The following is a 13,927-nucleotide window of genomic DNA, read 5'->3' as shown; positions in this document are numbered from 1 at the left end:
CTGAGTTATCCAAGAGCTTGTAATTAGCGCCTGGTATATTCCGACAGAAGCAAGATACACAACAGCCCTCCTAACAGAGGTCAAAATCTGGGACTGAAACCAAAATTAATAGTCCCCACTGGGGTTCCCCAGGGGTCACTAAAAATAACTCCCTCGTGGAGGGCAAGGTCGGAGTTACGGTGTTCACTGTATTTGTCCATGCGCGAAATTTGTTCCGGGGGAAAATCGAAACAATTTCAAATCTAACTTTCAGCTCGGAGTTCTATTGATAAACTTGAATCACCCTATAGACAATCATACGCAATTGTATTGATACTGAATTGTGGAATAAAATTGAAGTGTTTGTCAAATTTCAAAGTACTACTTTGTTTGCCAATCAGCACGCGACAATACGCTGTTCAAACTATTGAACGAAATTGTGTGGACTTTTGATAAGGCGGGCATTTTTAATTTTTTATATAAATTATAAGTTAAAAAAGAACATAAGAGGCAGAGAAAACGTAAATATAAGTATTGAACTGTTTTTGTATGGTATTTATGATCTATTCGAATGACACAGCTTTGCAAGCAAACAACATAATGCGCGCTAGATCATAAATACCATACAAAAACAGTTCAATGCTTAAGTAAGATCCTTTTTATCACATAATCAAGATTTGTGAAATGTATTCGTGTAAAACGACGATTTTCATGCAACCTTGAAACGTAAACGGCCGCCATTTTGACTCTAGTGCGTAATTCTGTAACGTCATGCACTTGTCCTAGGCGTGACGCCACAATTGAAACAATTGAAAATTACAACCAGTCACATGGCTAATGGGTCATATTACATGGGTTAATACGCAAAAAAAGATGACATGGGGATATTTACTTAATAACACAGTATATTATGTGATAGAAGTATTTATTTAATATTTGAGTTTATAGTTGAATGTAGGTCCACGTAAATTTGTAATTTCAGCGACTCGCTGAACTAAAGATTTCTTATATATTTAGTACTGTTACTTACAGAGTTGCCTGTAAATGATGTTGATTGTCTGTATCCTTTCGATTTGTCCGAGATCGACTTGCCACCAGGCTTCGGGATGGTTTCCTGTTGGCTTGGTGTGTGAACAACTTCCATCATCTGATACATCGGCTGTAATAACACCATCAACAGCTTTACCAGACGAAAACACGCCGTTTGTTGTACTCTGTAAAGTTATTTTTCTGTATGCAAGATCATCTGCAAAAACAATTACAGTTCAACAAAATGTACCAATTCATACAGTTTTGTTTTAAACATGGTTGAAAGAAATTAAATTGCTCTAACTATTTTTGGTGAGGGAGGGGGAGGGGTGGTAAATATGATAATTTCAAGTAACAAAATGAATTTAAATAGACACAAAGCATTTGTGAAGGTTTCATGCAAGCATGCATTTAACTGAGAGCATAAAAGGAATCTTAAGAATAGATTGTGAAAGAAAATAAAGTACAATATAATACATATACAGTCACATATTTGAGAAAATGACCAGACGACATTCTACGACTGTTCTTATAGAAAAAACAAACTTGATGAGACAATAACATTGCATATGTAATTATTTTCAAAGTAAATTATGCTCAGTGTAAATATGAAAGCTTTCGTCAATGTTAAGTTACTATTGCAAACGTACCCTTAACAATACGGAGATTAAATGGGTTTGTATTGAATGTAGTATTTTATAAGTATAACAGACAAAAACACCATCAGCTAATGAATACGATTGTAAAAGGTATATTTGGCGGGTGTCTAATTTTCGTTCTATTTTCGAGATCGTGAAATTGCAAAAAAAAAATGGAACGCAAACTTAACATCAAATCCCAAAACAACCAGGCACTTATAGTGCTTACATCACATTAACATTCGCAAAGTTTGTCACGTGCGTAAATTAAATAAAATAGAGTATGATTGTAATTATGGAAAAAAAAAACACATACACACAATCACAAAACAAAGTATATTTGAAATGGCGTTTAAACCACAAATCAGCAATAAGTAGATATTTCCGTTAGAGCTTATTGGTTAAAATGCCATATAACTAAAACGTCATTATACATGGACAGTTTTCCTTACTTTGATTTTGATTTTGTTCATTTAAAAATAAACTGAATGTTGGATTTTTCTAATATTTCTGCATAAAAGTTTCAATATACTGCAAAAAGAATGAAATAAGAATTATGATACCTTTCAGAGCAATAAATAAGGACAAAATGGTCTTTATTGATTTCTCATCCCTATTTGTACCATATGTGAATCGAACATTCTTACGTTAAGGTGTTACAATGATATCCATATATCATTTTCGCATTTTAAATTATATGATGAACAGATGACCCATTAATATCGATTGTTTGATGAATTAACCAAGTCCAAAGTGTATCACCGTTGATATCAAATCAGTGTAATATATAGTGAAAAAAACAGTTTTCAAGAAAAAAAATCACCTGGTCCCACAAAACAGCTTGGTCCGCTCCACCCAGACTGACAGCCTCCATGACATGCCCCTGTAGAAGAGTTACAAGCTCCCCCTGATATACAGTGACATCGGAGGCTACATGATAACCCCATCAACCCTGTCTGACACCCTGGTACGTCACACTGTCCCGTGTCAGGGTCACATCCACCAGTCGCACAGTGACAGGTGTTACGACAGTTAAATCCAAATCTACCGGCACGACATCCTTTACCAAAACAACGAATAACAAGTCTAGTAAAAGGAATGAATATCTATCAACCATCATTATAATGCAAACTTATCAACCAAGAACATAGGATAAATGACTTTTAATGAAATCTTACTGTAATAAATGATAATTTCATAAGTACATTAGTACCATCCAAATTGTATCCAAACATTAACTCCTCTCATCAACCATGATGTAAACTATTTCTTATTTGATGTAACAATATATTTAATGTTAACAAGAGGACTAAAGTATCAAATATGAACAAAATGCGTTTTTATAAAGGCTTTATTATAAGGGCAGCAATCTGATTAGATATAAGCTCGGGATTCGAACAAAAGAATGTTTGTATTACGTATAACTAAATTATTTAAAATAAAGCACAGACGGAATACATTTTTAAATATTTATTATAGTAGAAGCTTGATTGTCGAACAAAAGTAAAAAAATAGGCTTGAAACATAAGTCACATATTGAATGGCCCCATTTTCTTTGACTATATATTAATCCCGATGTGTTACAATTGTATTATTTATTGTAAACTCAAGTGTTTTCTATAATGCTGGTGAAAGCTTTACGTTCTCGGTATTATAGAACTGCACGGAAGCTACATGGATATATCGATCGTCGATAGAAGAATTGGAAGGTATCGAATACAACTTCAAGATTTTGTACAATATCATGACAATCTGTTTTCTAATAGCCCGCGTTATGCCTTACAACAGTACAGGGTTTAACATTGAACAAGGAGGGGGGGGGGGGGGGGGGGGTGCGCGTGAGGGGGAAGCATATACCATTAACCATTACTACTTCGCAGGCCGTTTCTGTTTATTTAAAACCATTACATCCTCAAAGTATCTTATACATTATTTCATTTTCACAGCCACCAATTTATATCATCAAGAAAACTATCTATTGCTAGCACATGACACTGTCTTTGGCTCTTCATTTCCCGTCTACGTTACGTCCTACTCAAATCTTGGATCATTATAATAGGCTTAGCCCATATACATGTAGTTTGTAAACAGCTAAGGTTGAACTGCAGTGCGAAGGTTGCAAAGTATATATGAGGGATCTCACAGTGCTTGAAATATATTGCAAAATAATGAAAACTATGCAAGGCATTTTTTCTCATACATGCGCTAATTAATATAATGGTTTAGTCATAAATGCCATCTGACTCAAACACATGTTATCACAATACATCAATGGTATCGGTATGTCAACATTTTAAGTGAGCTACACATGTAGTTAAAACCCCATTTTGGAGGCAGTTGTTGTGCTAGTTAATGATTATGCAACCACATATTCACTTGAAAGATATCTTTTTCTTAAAGTTAGACTCACCGTAGACCTAGACACCGCAGAGTTCAATGTATGCAGTTTCATTTGGTCTTGTGTTGTAAAACACGACGTATCTCCCGGTAACATGACACTCACGTGACTGATTATACGTTGGCGTCCCAGACTCAGTGTCATGGTAACACAAATGACCAGACTGTTTGCTGATAGATCCAATAGCCTGTGTCATGTCAGTATTGTTTGTTACGTATATACTGTAGCCTTTAAGGCGAGTTGTTTCTGAAAAGATAATATTTTAAGCAAACGTATATAAATATTCAATGATACTAGATCTAATAAGCCAGTTTTGTTTACCTGTTATGCAATGTTATTTCCAGCCTGTAACCTTCAAAGTCAATTTCACGTAAACATAATTGATACCAAGTCAGTTAAACTACCTGTGTTAAATATTTCAATAAATTTGTCCCTGCTACCTTAACAAATGTAAGTCAACTTCATTCATTTATCCCTTCCTGCTACGGGACAAATATCAAGACCAAATTAGGCATTTATGTTATTCAGACGAAGTTTTTAAAGGTTTTGCACATGCATTAAAAATACTAAGATACACACATAATCAAAATAATGGAGAAAATGTCACATGAAAGGGACAATTTAGTGAAGAAAGTTTCTTTTTCATAATTTTATCACAGAATTATTCATGACAATACTAAAGGGACATGAAAGGGACAATTTAGTGAAGAAAGTTTCTTTTTCATAATTTTATCACAGAATTATTCATGACAATACCTAAGTTCGATACTCCTTGTGAACAATTCATGTCGAGCAATCGACAGGAGACAATGTTTTCTAGTCATTTTTTATCTTCAATGAAGAAAGTTTTAACTGTATAAGCATACGTTTTAGCGGCAGCTGTCCGTGGACTTCTGACCAACAAATATGTCTTTCAAGCCGAAGAGAGGGATACAGTAAACAATAATGACTTAACGTACCTACCCGAATATACTGCCAGGATGCATGCAACCTATTTTAAAATCATAATATTTAACATATACATCATTTGTTAAGAAAACTCATACTTTGACGCATATGAAAAGGGGCATAACCTCAACTTATTGCGAATTTGATATGTACATATATCATCTGGTTTACAAATGGAAATGACGCACCTATGCGATTCGAATTTAACAGTCGCTATTAAAACTGTTACTAAACAGATATCAACATGTATAAATATAAATAAACTGTAGGAACTAGAGTGAGTAATGCTTATAAATCTGAAAAACATATCAATTGTCCTTGATCATAGAGTGTTTCATTTCTCTACCTTAGTCTTCGTTTTTTTAGAAGATTCGTTAAAAGTTTTAACATAGTTGGTCCCTGTGACCTTGACAAAGATTCAAGGTCATCTGCGTAAATATTCCTATAAACCTTTCTACTCCAGCATACTTCTGATAAAGTGTCATGACATCATGACTTGTAAATTCAAAAAAAAACATCCGGTAAATGTCATTTATCTAATCAAATTTGATACTCTTTTCCCAGTATGTTTCTTGCTGGATATCATACCCTAAGCCTCTTATTTATTCAGGAGAAATCATTTACAGACGACATTACGACAAAAGCGTACCATCCCAATAGCTCACTTGATCCTTCGGGTCCGAATTCCAAACTACCATTTTTTTTTTACATAAATCGATGGTTAAAATATCTCCGTACATCTATAACCTGCAACAGTTGTGATAGGTTGTGCCAATTGACCTCCACTGACATTGTAGCCGGTGTCATATTTTGCACTGACGTTGAAAATTGTTTACATGTATGAGGGAGGGCGGGGTTTAAAATATCACGGATTAGTTGTGATACAGCGTTAACTCCGTAAAGACTTACAATGAGATGTCATAGCAAAAAAAAAACTTTTTAAACATTTACAATAAAGAGAACATTGATCTTTAGTTAATCTGACACAGTGACCCAATATTTCTTTATGGGTCGTGAATAGATTTTGAATTATTCACATGTCCTTTACTATTTCGAAGAATTTTCATCACAGAAAAAAAACAATTGGAATTAAAATGAATACTACAAACAACATTATTTAAAATGCACAAAAATACATGTTCATCTATTCTTGCGCCATCAACGGGACGATTACATGTATACATCAGCCAGAATATGATGGACAACTAATCCCACCGTGCTATGACTAGTATCATTTATATGATTCGGGTAGAACAAATATTGGAGTAATTTTCCATGAAGTGGAATCCTTCCGAATCATTCCATTAATAAATCTTTCTGACTCTGCATCTATGATATTCTGTGTACTACTTCAGCGCTTTATACGATATTACCATAATAAGTTTATCGTACCATACTAAATGTAAACCACAAAAAGAAACTATTTTAAAATCTATTTTTACGGTAACATAAACTCTAGTAGATTTAACACGATTACTTCAAATGAAGGTAAGGTAAACTAGTAAATTGGTAAAGTGGTCTATCGAACCTGTCATCCACGTTTTTAGTACCGAACGATGATACTACATGGCACAAAAAGATCTGATTGCGTTATTGGAATATTGTCATTATCAGTTTTATTTTGAAATATAATTTCGAGTAATGTACCTTGATTAAGTATCCAATAACATTGCGAACACCTCACATAGATCCCAACTATTACAGGAATGCGTGAGTATATGTTTGTATTTGTATCAGGACGGGGGACTCAATATATCAGATTTTTACCCTTAACGATAACTCCACATGAAGTAATTTTAAAATATACTAGTGTTTCGGACAAAAAGTATAAACTCAAACTATAAAAAATATACCCATTCTTATTCAAGAGATTGATAGCATAAACACATTAGGGTTGTTTTTCATTTGAAGCGGAAATTACTCCAACCCGTGATCCGTTGTTTAATATTTTTGAAAATCAGTAAATGAGACATTTTCTCTAGCTGGGTTTGACAGTATTCGTCATGTTTTGTATTTCTATGCAACTTCTGTGTTATCCAACCACGTGGAGAGTAAGTGACATCCAAAATCTTTTAGATCTCGTTATAACAGTAAGGAAAGCATGGAACCAAACACGGAGTTTTATAGACTTATCTGAAAGTGCGACAACTGTGTGCGGATAATAGTTGTAACCGCTATACTACGACAGTTTGTGAACGTGAAAAACACATATCGTTATTCACTTTTGATGACGTCACAATAACAGCAGTGACACATTTTATGACGTCACAATTGAACACGTGCTCATCGGCACGAGGCTTCCCCTATCTTCCCCTAGGGATGACTAATATAATCTTCTCCTACCCTGAAGGTGTGACAGAAAAATCTCTAACCCGAGGGGTGATGTTTTTGTTTGTCTAACCCGAAGCTCTGCCGAGCGTTAGACAACCAAAAATATCCCCCCGAGGGTTGGATATTTCTCTGTTACACCCTTAAGGTAGGGGGTGATTATTTTTCTCCCATCCTGTTATTTTAGTCACAACTCCACCGCCAGTGGTGTAAACAAAGACACCATGTGGGGTATGAATATCGTCGTTCACTTTTTTAATGACGTCACAATTGAACACCTGTGAAGGGTGGGAGAAAATGTGGTCAACTATATATCTATCGAAAGCCAGGTTAACGCCAATCGACGTCGGTTCACGGCCCGAGTAATGGATGTTGTTTTTGCACTTGAAGGTAAAGAATTTAAAGGGATGGCATAAGGGAAACATTGTTTAATGCCATCCTAGTTAATCATGTTGATAAGTATATAGTTGTGTGTACTGAATATTCGTTTTGAATATTACATATTGTAAAAAAAAAACGCTATTTATATGGTAATATCAATATACTGCAGTGATTAAGATTAAAAATAAGGATTGGACACTGTTTCGCACAAAAATCTGCTAAAGAAGCTGAAGGCAGACACTTTCTCAAACCAAATGTTAGTATGGATTCATTACCTCTTACAGAACAGAACGCAAAGGTTGGTACATTGTAGGAAACCACAAGCAGTCTGAATGAACACAAGTATCGTCACAAATCCCATAAGGATCCGTTTTTAGATCACTATTGCTTATAATGTTTGTAAAATTTCTCTATGAAACTGTTTTGTTGATTGACCGGATGCCAAAAATATTTAAAATCATCGAGAAAGAATATGACAAATCGATTCTACATCATGTATAATCTTGTTTAGAAATACTGGATCCACCCAAGCACATACGAATGGAGATGGCTCTACCATAATTAATATGGTATAGATCTATGTCCCGATGAAACATTCCTCCCAAGTTTTCACAGTACCTTATCATAGGGATAATGTAACAATGTTACAAGGGATAACGTTTGTACGAGTTTGTTCCCTTTGACTGTTTGCCGGTTGGAAGTTACCAATAATGCACCTACTCGTCCCAACCAGACGTAAACAAATACCGATCAGCTGGTGAGCCTGCACACGTGGTTATTCCCTACTGTGATGATGTTGATAACGACGCACTTACCCAACGATCGACTAAATCAGACATTGTATCTAAGCTTTATCTGCTGCTTACACTAGGCCAGTGGTCGTTATACATAAGACTGTCCCAGATCAAGTTTCAACAATCAGAAGCTTGTATTTTGAAGTTGTCCGTGACATTCATAGATTCGGCGATAATTTAGACAATATGGTACAGACGGATTGGTCCGTTAGAATAACTGAATTACTGAAAATTGTAGCGGACTATAAAACGGAACGTCCGTACTAACATGAGGACCATTACATATGACTTCAACAGGTGACGAATAAAAATAATAAAAACATTCGTTCTTGACTATGCTACAATGCAGGACGAGGATATGTCAAATATTTTATCGCACACGACTTCCTTATTTCATCTGAATGAAGTTTGCATCCATAGTAGTTTATCACAGGGAACATATACAAAAATAAATAAGGCTGGTCGTGATCCGTAACACCGAGTCCTACTTTCTTTTCCCCCTCTCTTTTTTGTTTCATAATTTGTTTACTAAATTTTCTAATAAATTGTTGTTGTTTTTTTATCTTAAATGTGTTACATATAATCACTTCTTCAGGAAACAACTCATTTAAATATTTCAATATAGTGACAAAGGTTATCTATTAGATTAGAGAGTACTGTGCTTCTACCTAGGATCAAAGCAGAGACCCAGTCCGCCGCTCTACCGATTAAGCTAAAAGGAAATGTCATGTTGTGTGAAGCTAGAATGCGACCATAATCCCATGTATGATTAAAATCTGCCACACACCTCGCCTTATTTAAAATACAAAAATCACACTCACATACAGCCAGTTTCACACAATAATGGTGTTACACACAAAAAAGGTGTCTTTTGCAATATGAAGTGGTTACGTGATTCAAAGTACTTCCTGACATGGCTACCACTATGTTATAGACTTTAACACTCAATCTCCTCATGTCCCAAGCATTGAAATCAGGCAATGTATCATATTAGATTACCTAGACAGGACACTAGTTGAGTAACTAATTTATTTCATATTTTTCAATAAAAAACATTTCTATAGGTCAGTGTTAACTGACGGAAAACATTTTTTTTTGTTATTATTAATTGAAAATAGCTAGCCGTATTTGTTCCTTTGTAACGGAAGCCGGTTAGTGTGAAAATGAATAGTAAAAATATTTGTATGTCATACATTATAGTGGTTGACTTATAACATATTGTCTCTTTGCTTTGGCACCAAAAAAGAACACTCTTCCTTTTTTTCCTAAACAAATAATTTCAGTCGTGCATGCATACTTATAGCTAATTTAACTTAAGTTTGGAAGTACATGTATCAACCTTTATTTCAAACTTGTAGTTAAGGTCTTATTTAACATATCAGCGAAATCGTGCTGTCGGGAATCACACATCTTGAATTATTTTACAGATATAGCCACAAAATCTCATCTATAGGTATTAATATATTGATTAGGCATGTATGTCTCGCTTTTAATCAGGAGCCTCCACGTATGTCAGTAATTCGAGTTATAGCTTTATAAATGTCCTTGGTTATATAATGGTTAATGCTGAGGATTTTAAAGCAATTCTAATTTTTCAATACAAAAATGCTTGGTTATGAATATGTCATTGACGACTTATTTTCCAAATACAACAAGTGTAGTATTTAAAGCGATAATTCGGCACTACTAGCAATGTGCCTGTTAATGAATATTGTCGTTCATTTACTCGATAGCTCATTTAGTCATAAATGTCATGATTGTAATATAAACATAATATTTAAAGTGGCACAACTGTGGTCACTATAATACCAACACCATGGCATTTTTCATCTTAAAACATACTCATACATTAAAAGTTTCCAATATGACTACTTACGACTATATCTGTAGGTAATGTTGATCATCTGTATCCGGTAAACATCTCCCAGATCGACCTTCCACCAAGCATGATGGTGTCTGGTCCCTGTATGAGAACAGTGTCCACCCCCTACATCTATGCCGAGGACTCCATCCACTGCTCTACCGGCATCATAGGACTGAGTATCACTGTACGTTGAACTTTGTGTAGCAGTTTTATTTCGAGCCAAGTCTCCTGACAAAATTAGAGTGTAAGCGAATATAAGCTGGTTAATCAGTGGTAAAAAACTTCAAATAGTAAAACCGATACAAAGAAGGATCATATAATATGAAACTGAAATTGATACAGTGTAGATCTCCGGTACAATTTCCCGACAATTCAAGTTAACCTTATATTTAAATGTACATGTAACACATGTTCTGCAATATTTGTTAATTTACATTACAAAGACAAATTAAGCTACATAGAAGGCTTCAGAGGAAGCCAATGAGAAGGTTTCTTACAGCTGAGTCATGCTATTTTCTTACAGCTGAAAAGGTGAAGCGGATATGTCACTATTGAGGATGGAGGTGGGTATGTAGCTACTGAGTACTGTAAGAGGGTATATCACAGCTGGGGAGTTACTGCTTTAGAGGGAGACTTCTGTGTACATGTAACAACTGAGGCAAGGTGGGCTGGCATGTTACTCATGAGGAGGGGAGACTAGTATATTACAACTGAGGAGAGGGATGTTGGTTTGTTACTACTGAGAAGGTATGACTGGTATGTTACTACAGAGGCGGTATTACTTGTATGTAACTACCGGGGAGGGGAGGCTTGCATGTTACTACTGATGGAGTATGATTCGTTTGTTACTACTTGGGAGGTATGACCGATATGCTACTATTTAGAAGGGGGAGGCTGGTATGTTACTACTGATGGGGAATGAATGATACGTTACTACTGAGGGGGTGTGACTGATATGTTACTTCGGTGGAGGGGAGGCCGGTATATTACTAAAGAAGAGGGGAATCCAGAGTGTTACTTCTCAGGAGGCAAGACTGGTATATTACTACCGTGGAGGGGAGGCTGGTATGAAACTACAGAGAATGAATGACTTGCTTGTTACTACTGATGAGTGGACATTTTAATTTGACTACTGATGGTGTATGACCATGTTTCTTCTCATGATGTATGACTAGTATGTTACTACTGATGAGGTATGGCTGCTATGTTACTACTGATGATGGATGACTAGTATGTTACTACTGATGATGTATGACACTAGTATGGTACCACTGATGAGGTATGACTGGTATGTTACTACTGATGAGGTATGAATAGTATGTTACTACTGATGAGGTATGACTAGTATGTTACTACTGATGAGGTATGAATATTATGTTACTACTGATGACGTATGACTAGTATGTTACTACTGAGAATGTATGACTGCTATGTTACTACTGATGATGTATGACTGCTATGTTATTACTGATGACGTATGACTAGTATGTTACTACTGATGAAGTATGACTAATATGTTACTACTGAATATGTTTGACTGGTATATTACTACTGAAGGGGTATAACTGGTACGTTACTACTGATGAGGTACAGTTGTGTGACCGCACAACGCATCAAAAATAACTTGCGCACACCGTGCATACATCGTTCACACACCGTCCGCACATAGTCCACACATGGTGCGCACAACTAGGCGATTTAACAATCGTTCGCCCCGTTGTGCGCTTCTCTCCGCACAACTGTGCGATTTGGTACAATTTGTTGATCAATATTGCGGAATGAAAAAAATACGGTAGGCTCGTATACAAAAATGCACACTGTATTGTAATTTCTCATCACAGTAATTAACATTATGTACAATTTTACAATGCATGTACCACAGTATTATATTGACCGCTAGACTGTCAAGAATGGATTTGGCTCATGGCTAGGTAACAGAACAGGTAAATAACAATTTGATGGGTGACCGGCATGTGCCTGACGGGTAGAGATGATATGTGATACCATACACCGTTATGAAAACACAACTGGACGTTTAGTATTTGTTATTTGCATTCATTTTAATCTAAAGCTCCGCTTCACCTGGTTTTCACACCTTGGCGCGTTACGTAAATGCCCCGGGCGGGGGAAACTACGGTCCAGGTACACAGTGGATATGCTTAACTGTGTTGCCGAGACTGTGTTGTAATTTTACCTGTGTCGATTAAGGTCGTTTAAAAAACACGCCATTTCTAAATTTAAGAAAGTATAGACAGAAAGATAAGGTTTGTAGATGAAGCTAGAATATCGAAACATTTTATTTTTTTATATACATTTTGGTATGTCTAACACCAAACCGTATATATTGTTAAGTCATTCCTCAAATTACACCAACCACGATTGTTATCGCACAACGTTCGTTGATCGTCCGCACAAATGTGCGCAAGCAATGATCGTCCATTTTTTATCTTTCGAACTTCGTGCACACATCGTGCGCACACCGCACATCGTGTAACGTTGTGCGATCCCACAACTGTATGACTAGTATGTTACTACTGATGAGGTATGACTGGTATGTTACTACTGATGAGGTATGACAAGTATGTTACGTTACTACTGATGAGGTATGACTAGTATGTTACTATTGATGAGGTATGACTAGTATGTTACTACTGATGAGGTATGAATAGTATGTTACTACTTAGGATGTATGACTGTTATGTTACTACTGATGGGGTATGGCTAATATGTTACTACTGATGAGGTATGACTAGTATGTTACTACTGATGAGGTTTGACTGGGATGTTTTTACTGAGGATGTATGACTACTGTGTGACTATTGAGGAGTGGAGATTGTTATTTGACTTTAGAGGAGGCATGGCAAGCATGTACCTATTGAGAAGATGATACTAGTATTTTACTTCTGAAGAGTTGAGACTTGTAAGTGTTTACTGAGGAGGTATGGCTAGAATGTTACGCCTGAGGAGGTGTTATGTCACTTCTGAGAAAGAGATATTGGAATATTACTTCTGATGAGTTGAGGATGGTTTGTTATTGGTGAGGAGGTATGACTGGTATGTTACTACGGAGGAAGAGAGATTGGTATGTTACTACTGAGGAAGGGAGGCTTAAATATTACTCCTGAATCGGTGAGGTTTGAATGTAACTACTGGAGAAGAGAAACAGGTATTTGATTCCTGAGAAAGAGAGACTGGTACATAACTACTTAGGAGGGAAAGCTGGTACGCAACTGCAGACGGGGACATTGGAGGAGCATCGAGCTAGACAACCACAACATTTATCTCCAGTTTCGAGATTTCCCTGCCATACAATCAAGGTATGAACAGACTACTATTTATCCCACCCTCAATAAATTGTCTCAAGTTTTACTTGCTTAACATTTCACCCTTTCGGTATAATATGTCTACAATCCGCTAAGACAGTATGATGACGTCAGAAGAATAAAAACTTATGACGACACAGCCATCTTTTGACGGGATAAGTCAAATGCAAATACAATATGCCAGACTACTATAAGCGCAGTTGTAGCTGACTCAATCAATAAGTCTGGAAAAAGCCATCCCCTTC

At 36.0% G+C, this 13,927-nt stretch overlaps 1 protein-coding gene across 1 annotated transcript in view; it reads right to left on the bottom strand.

The window, feature by feature from the left end:
* The window catches only part of LOC110452490 (multiple epidermal growth factor-like domains protein 10), a 105,704-nt gene that overhangs the window by 91,338 nt on the left and 439 nt on the right, over positions 1 to 13,927 (bottom strand). Inside the window, exons 2-4 of the mRNA XM_021501051.1 lie at positions 10,372 to 10,587; positions 4,072 to 4,290; positions 1,010 to 1,225 (exon numbers count right to left, since the gene is read on the bottom strand). Of these exons, the coding sequence (XP_021356726.1) occupies positions 1,010 to 1,225; positions 4,072 to 4,290; positions 10,372 to 10,587 (651 nt within the window). The remainder of the gene's footprint in view (positions 1 to 1,009; positions 1,226 to 4,071; positions 4,291 to 10,371; positions 10,588 to 13,927) is intronic.

This window comes from Mizuhopecten yessoensis, unplaced genomic scaffold (genome assembly GCF_002113885.1).
Source record: "Mizuhopecten yessoensis strain PY_sf001 unplaced genomic scaffold, ASM211388v2 scaffold6719, whole genome shotgun sequence".
NCBI lineage: Eukaryota > Metazoa > Mollusca > Bivalvia > Pectinida > Pectinidae > Mizuhopecten > Mizuhopecten yessoensis.
Note: the sequence above shows the minus strand (reverse complement) of the source record. Positions and strands in the feature narration are given on the sequence as shown.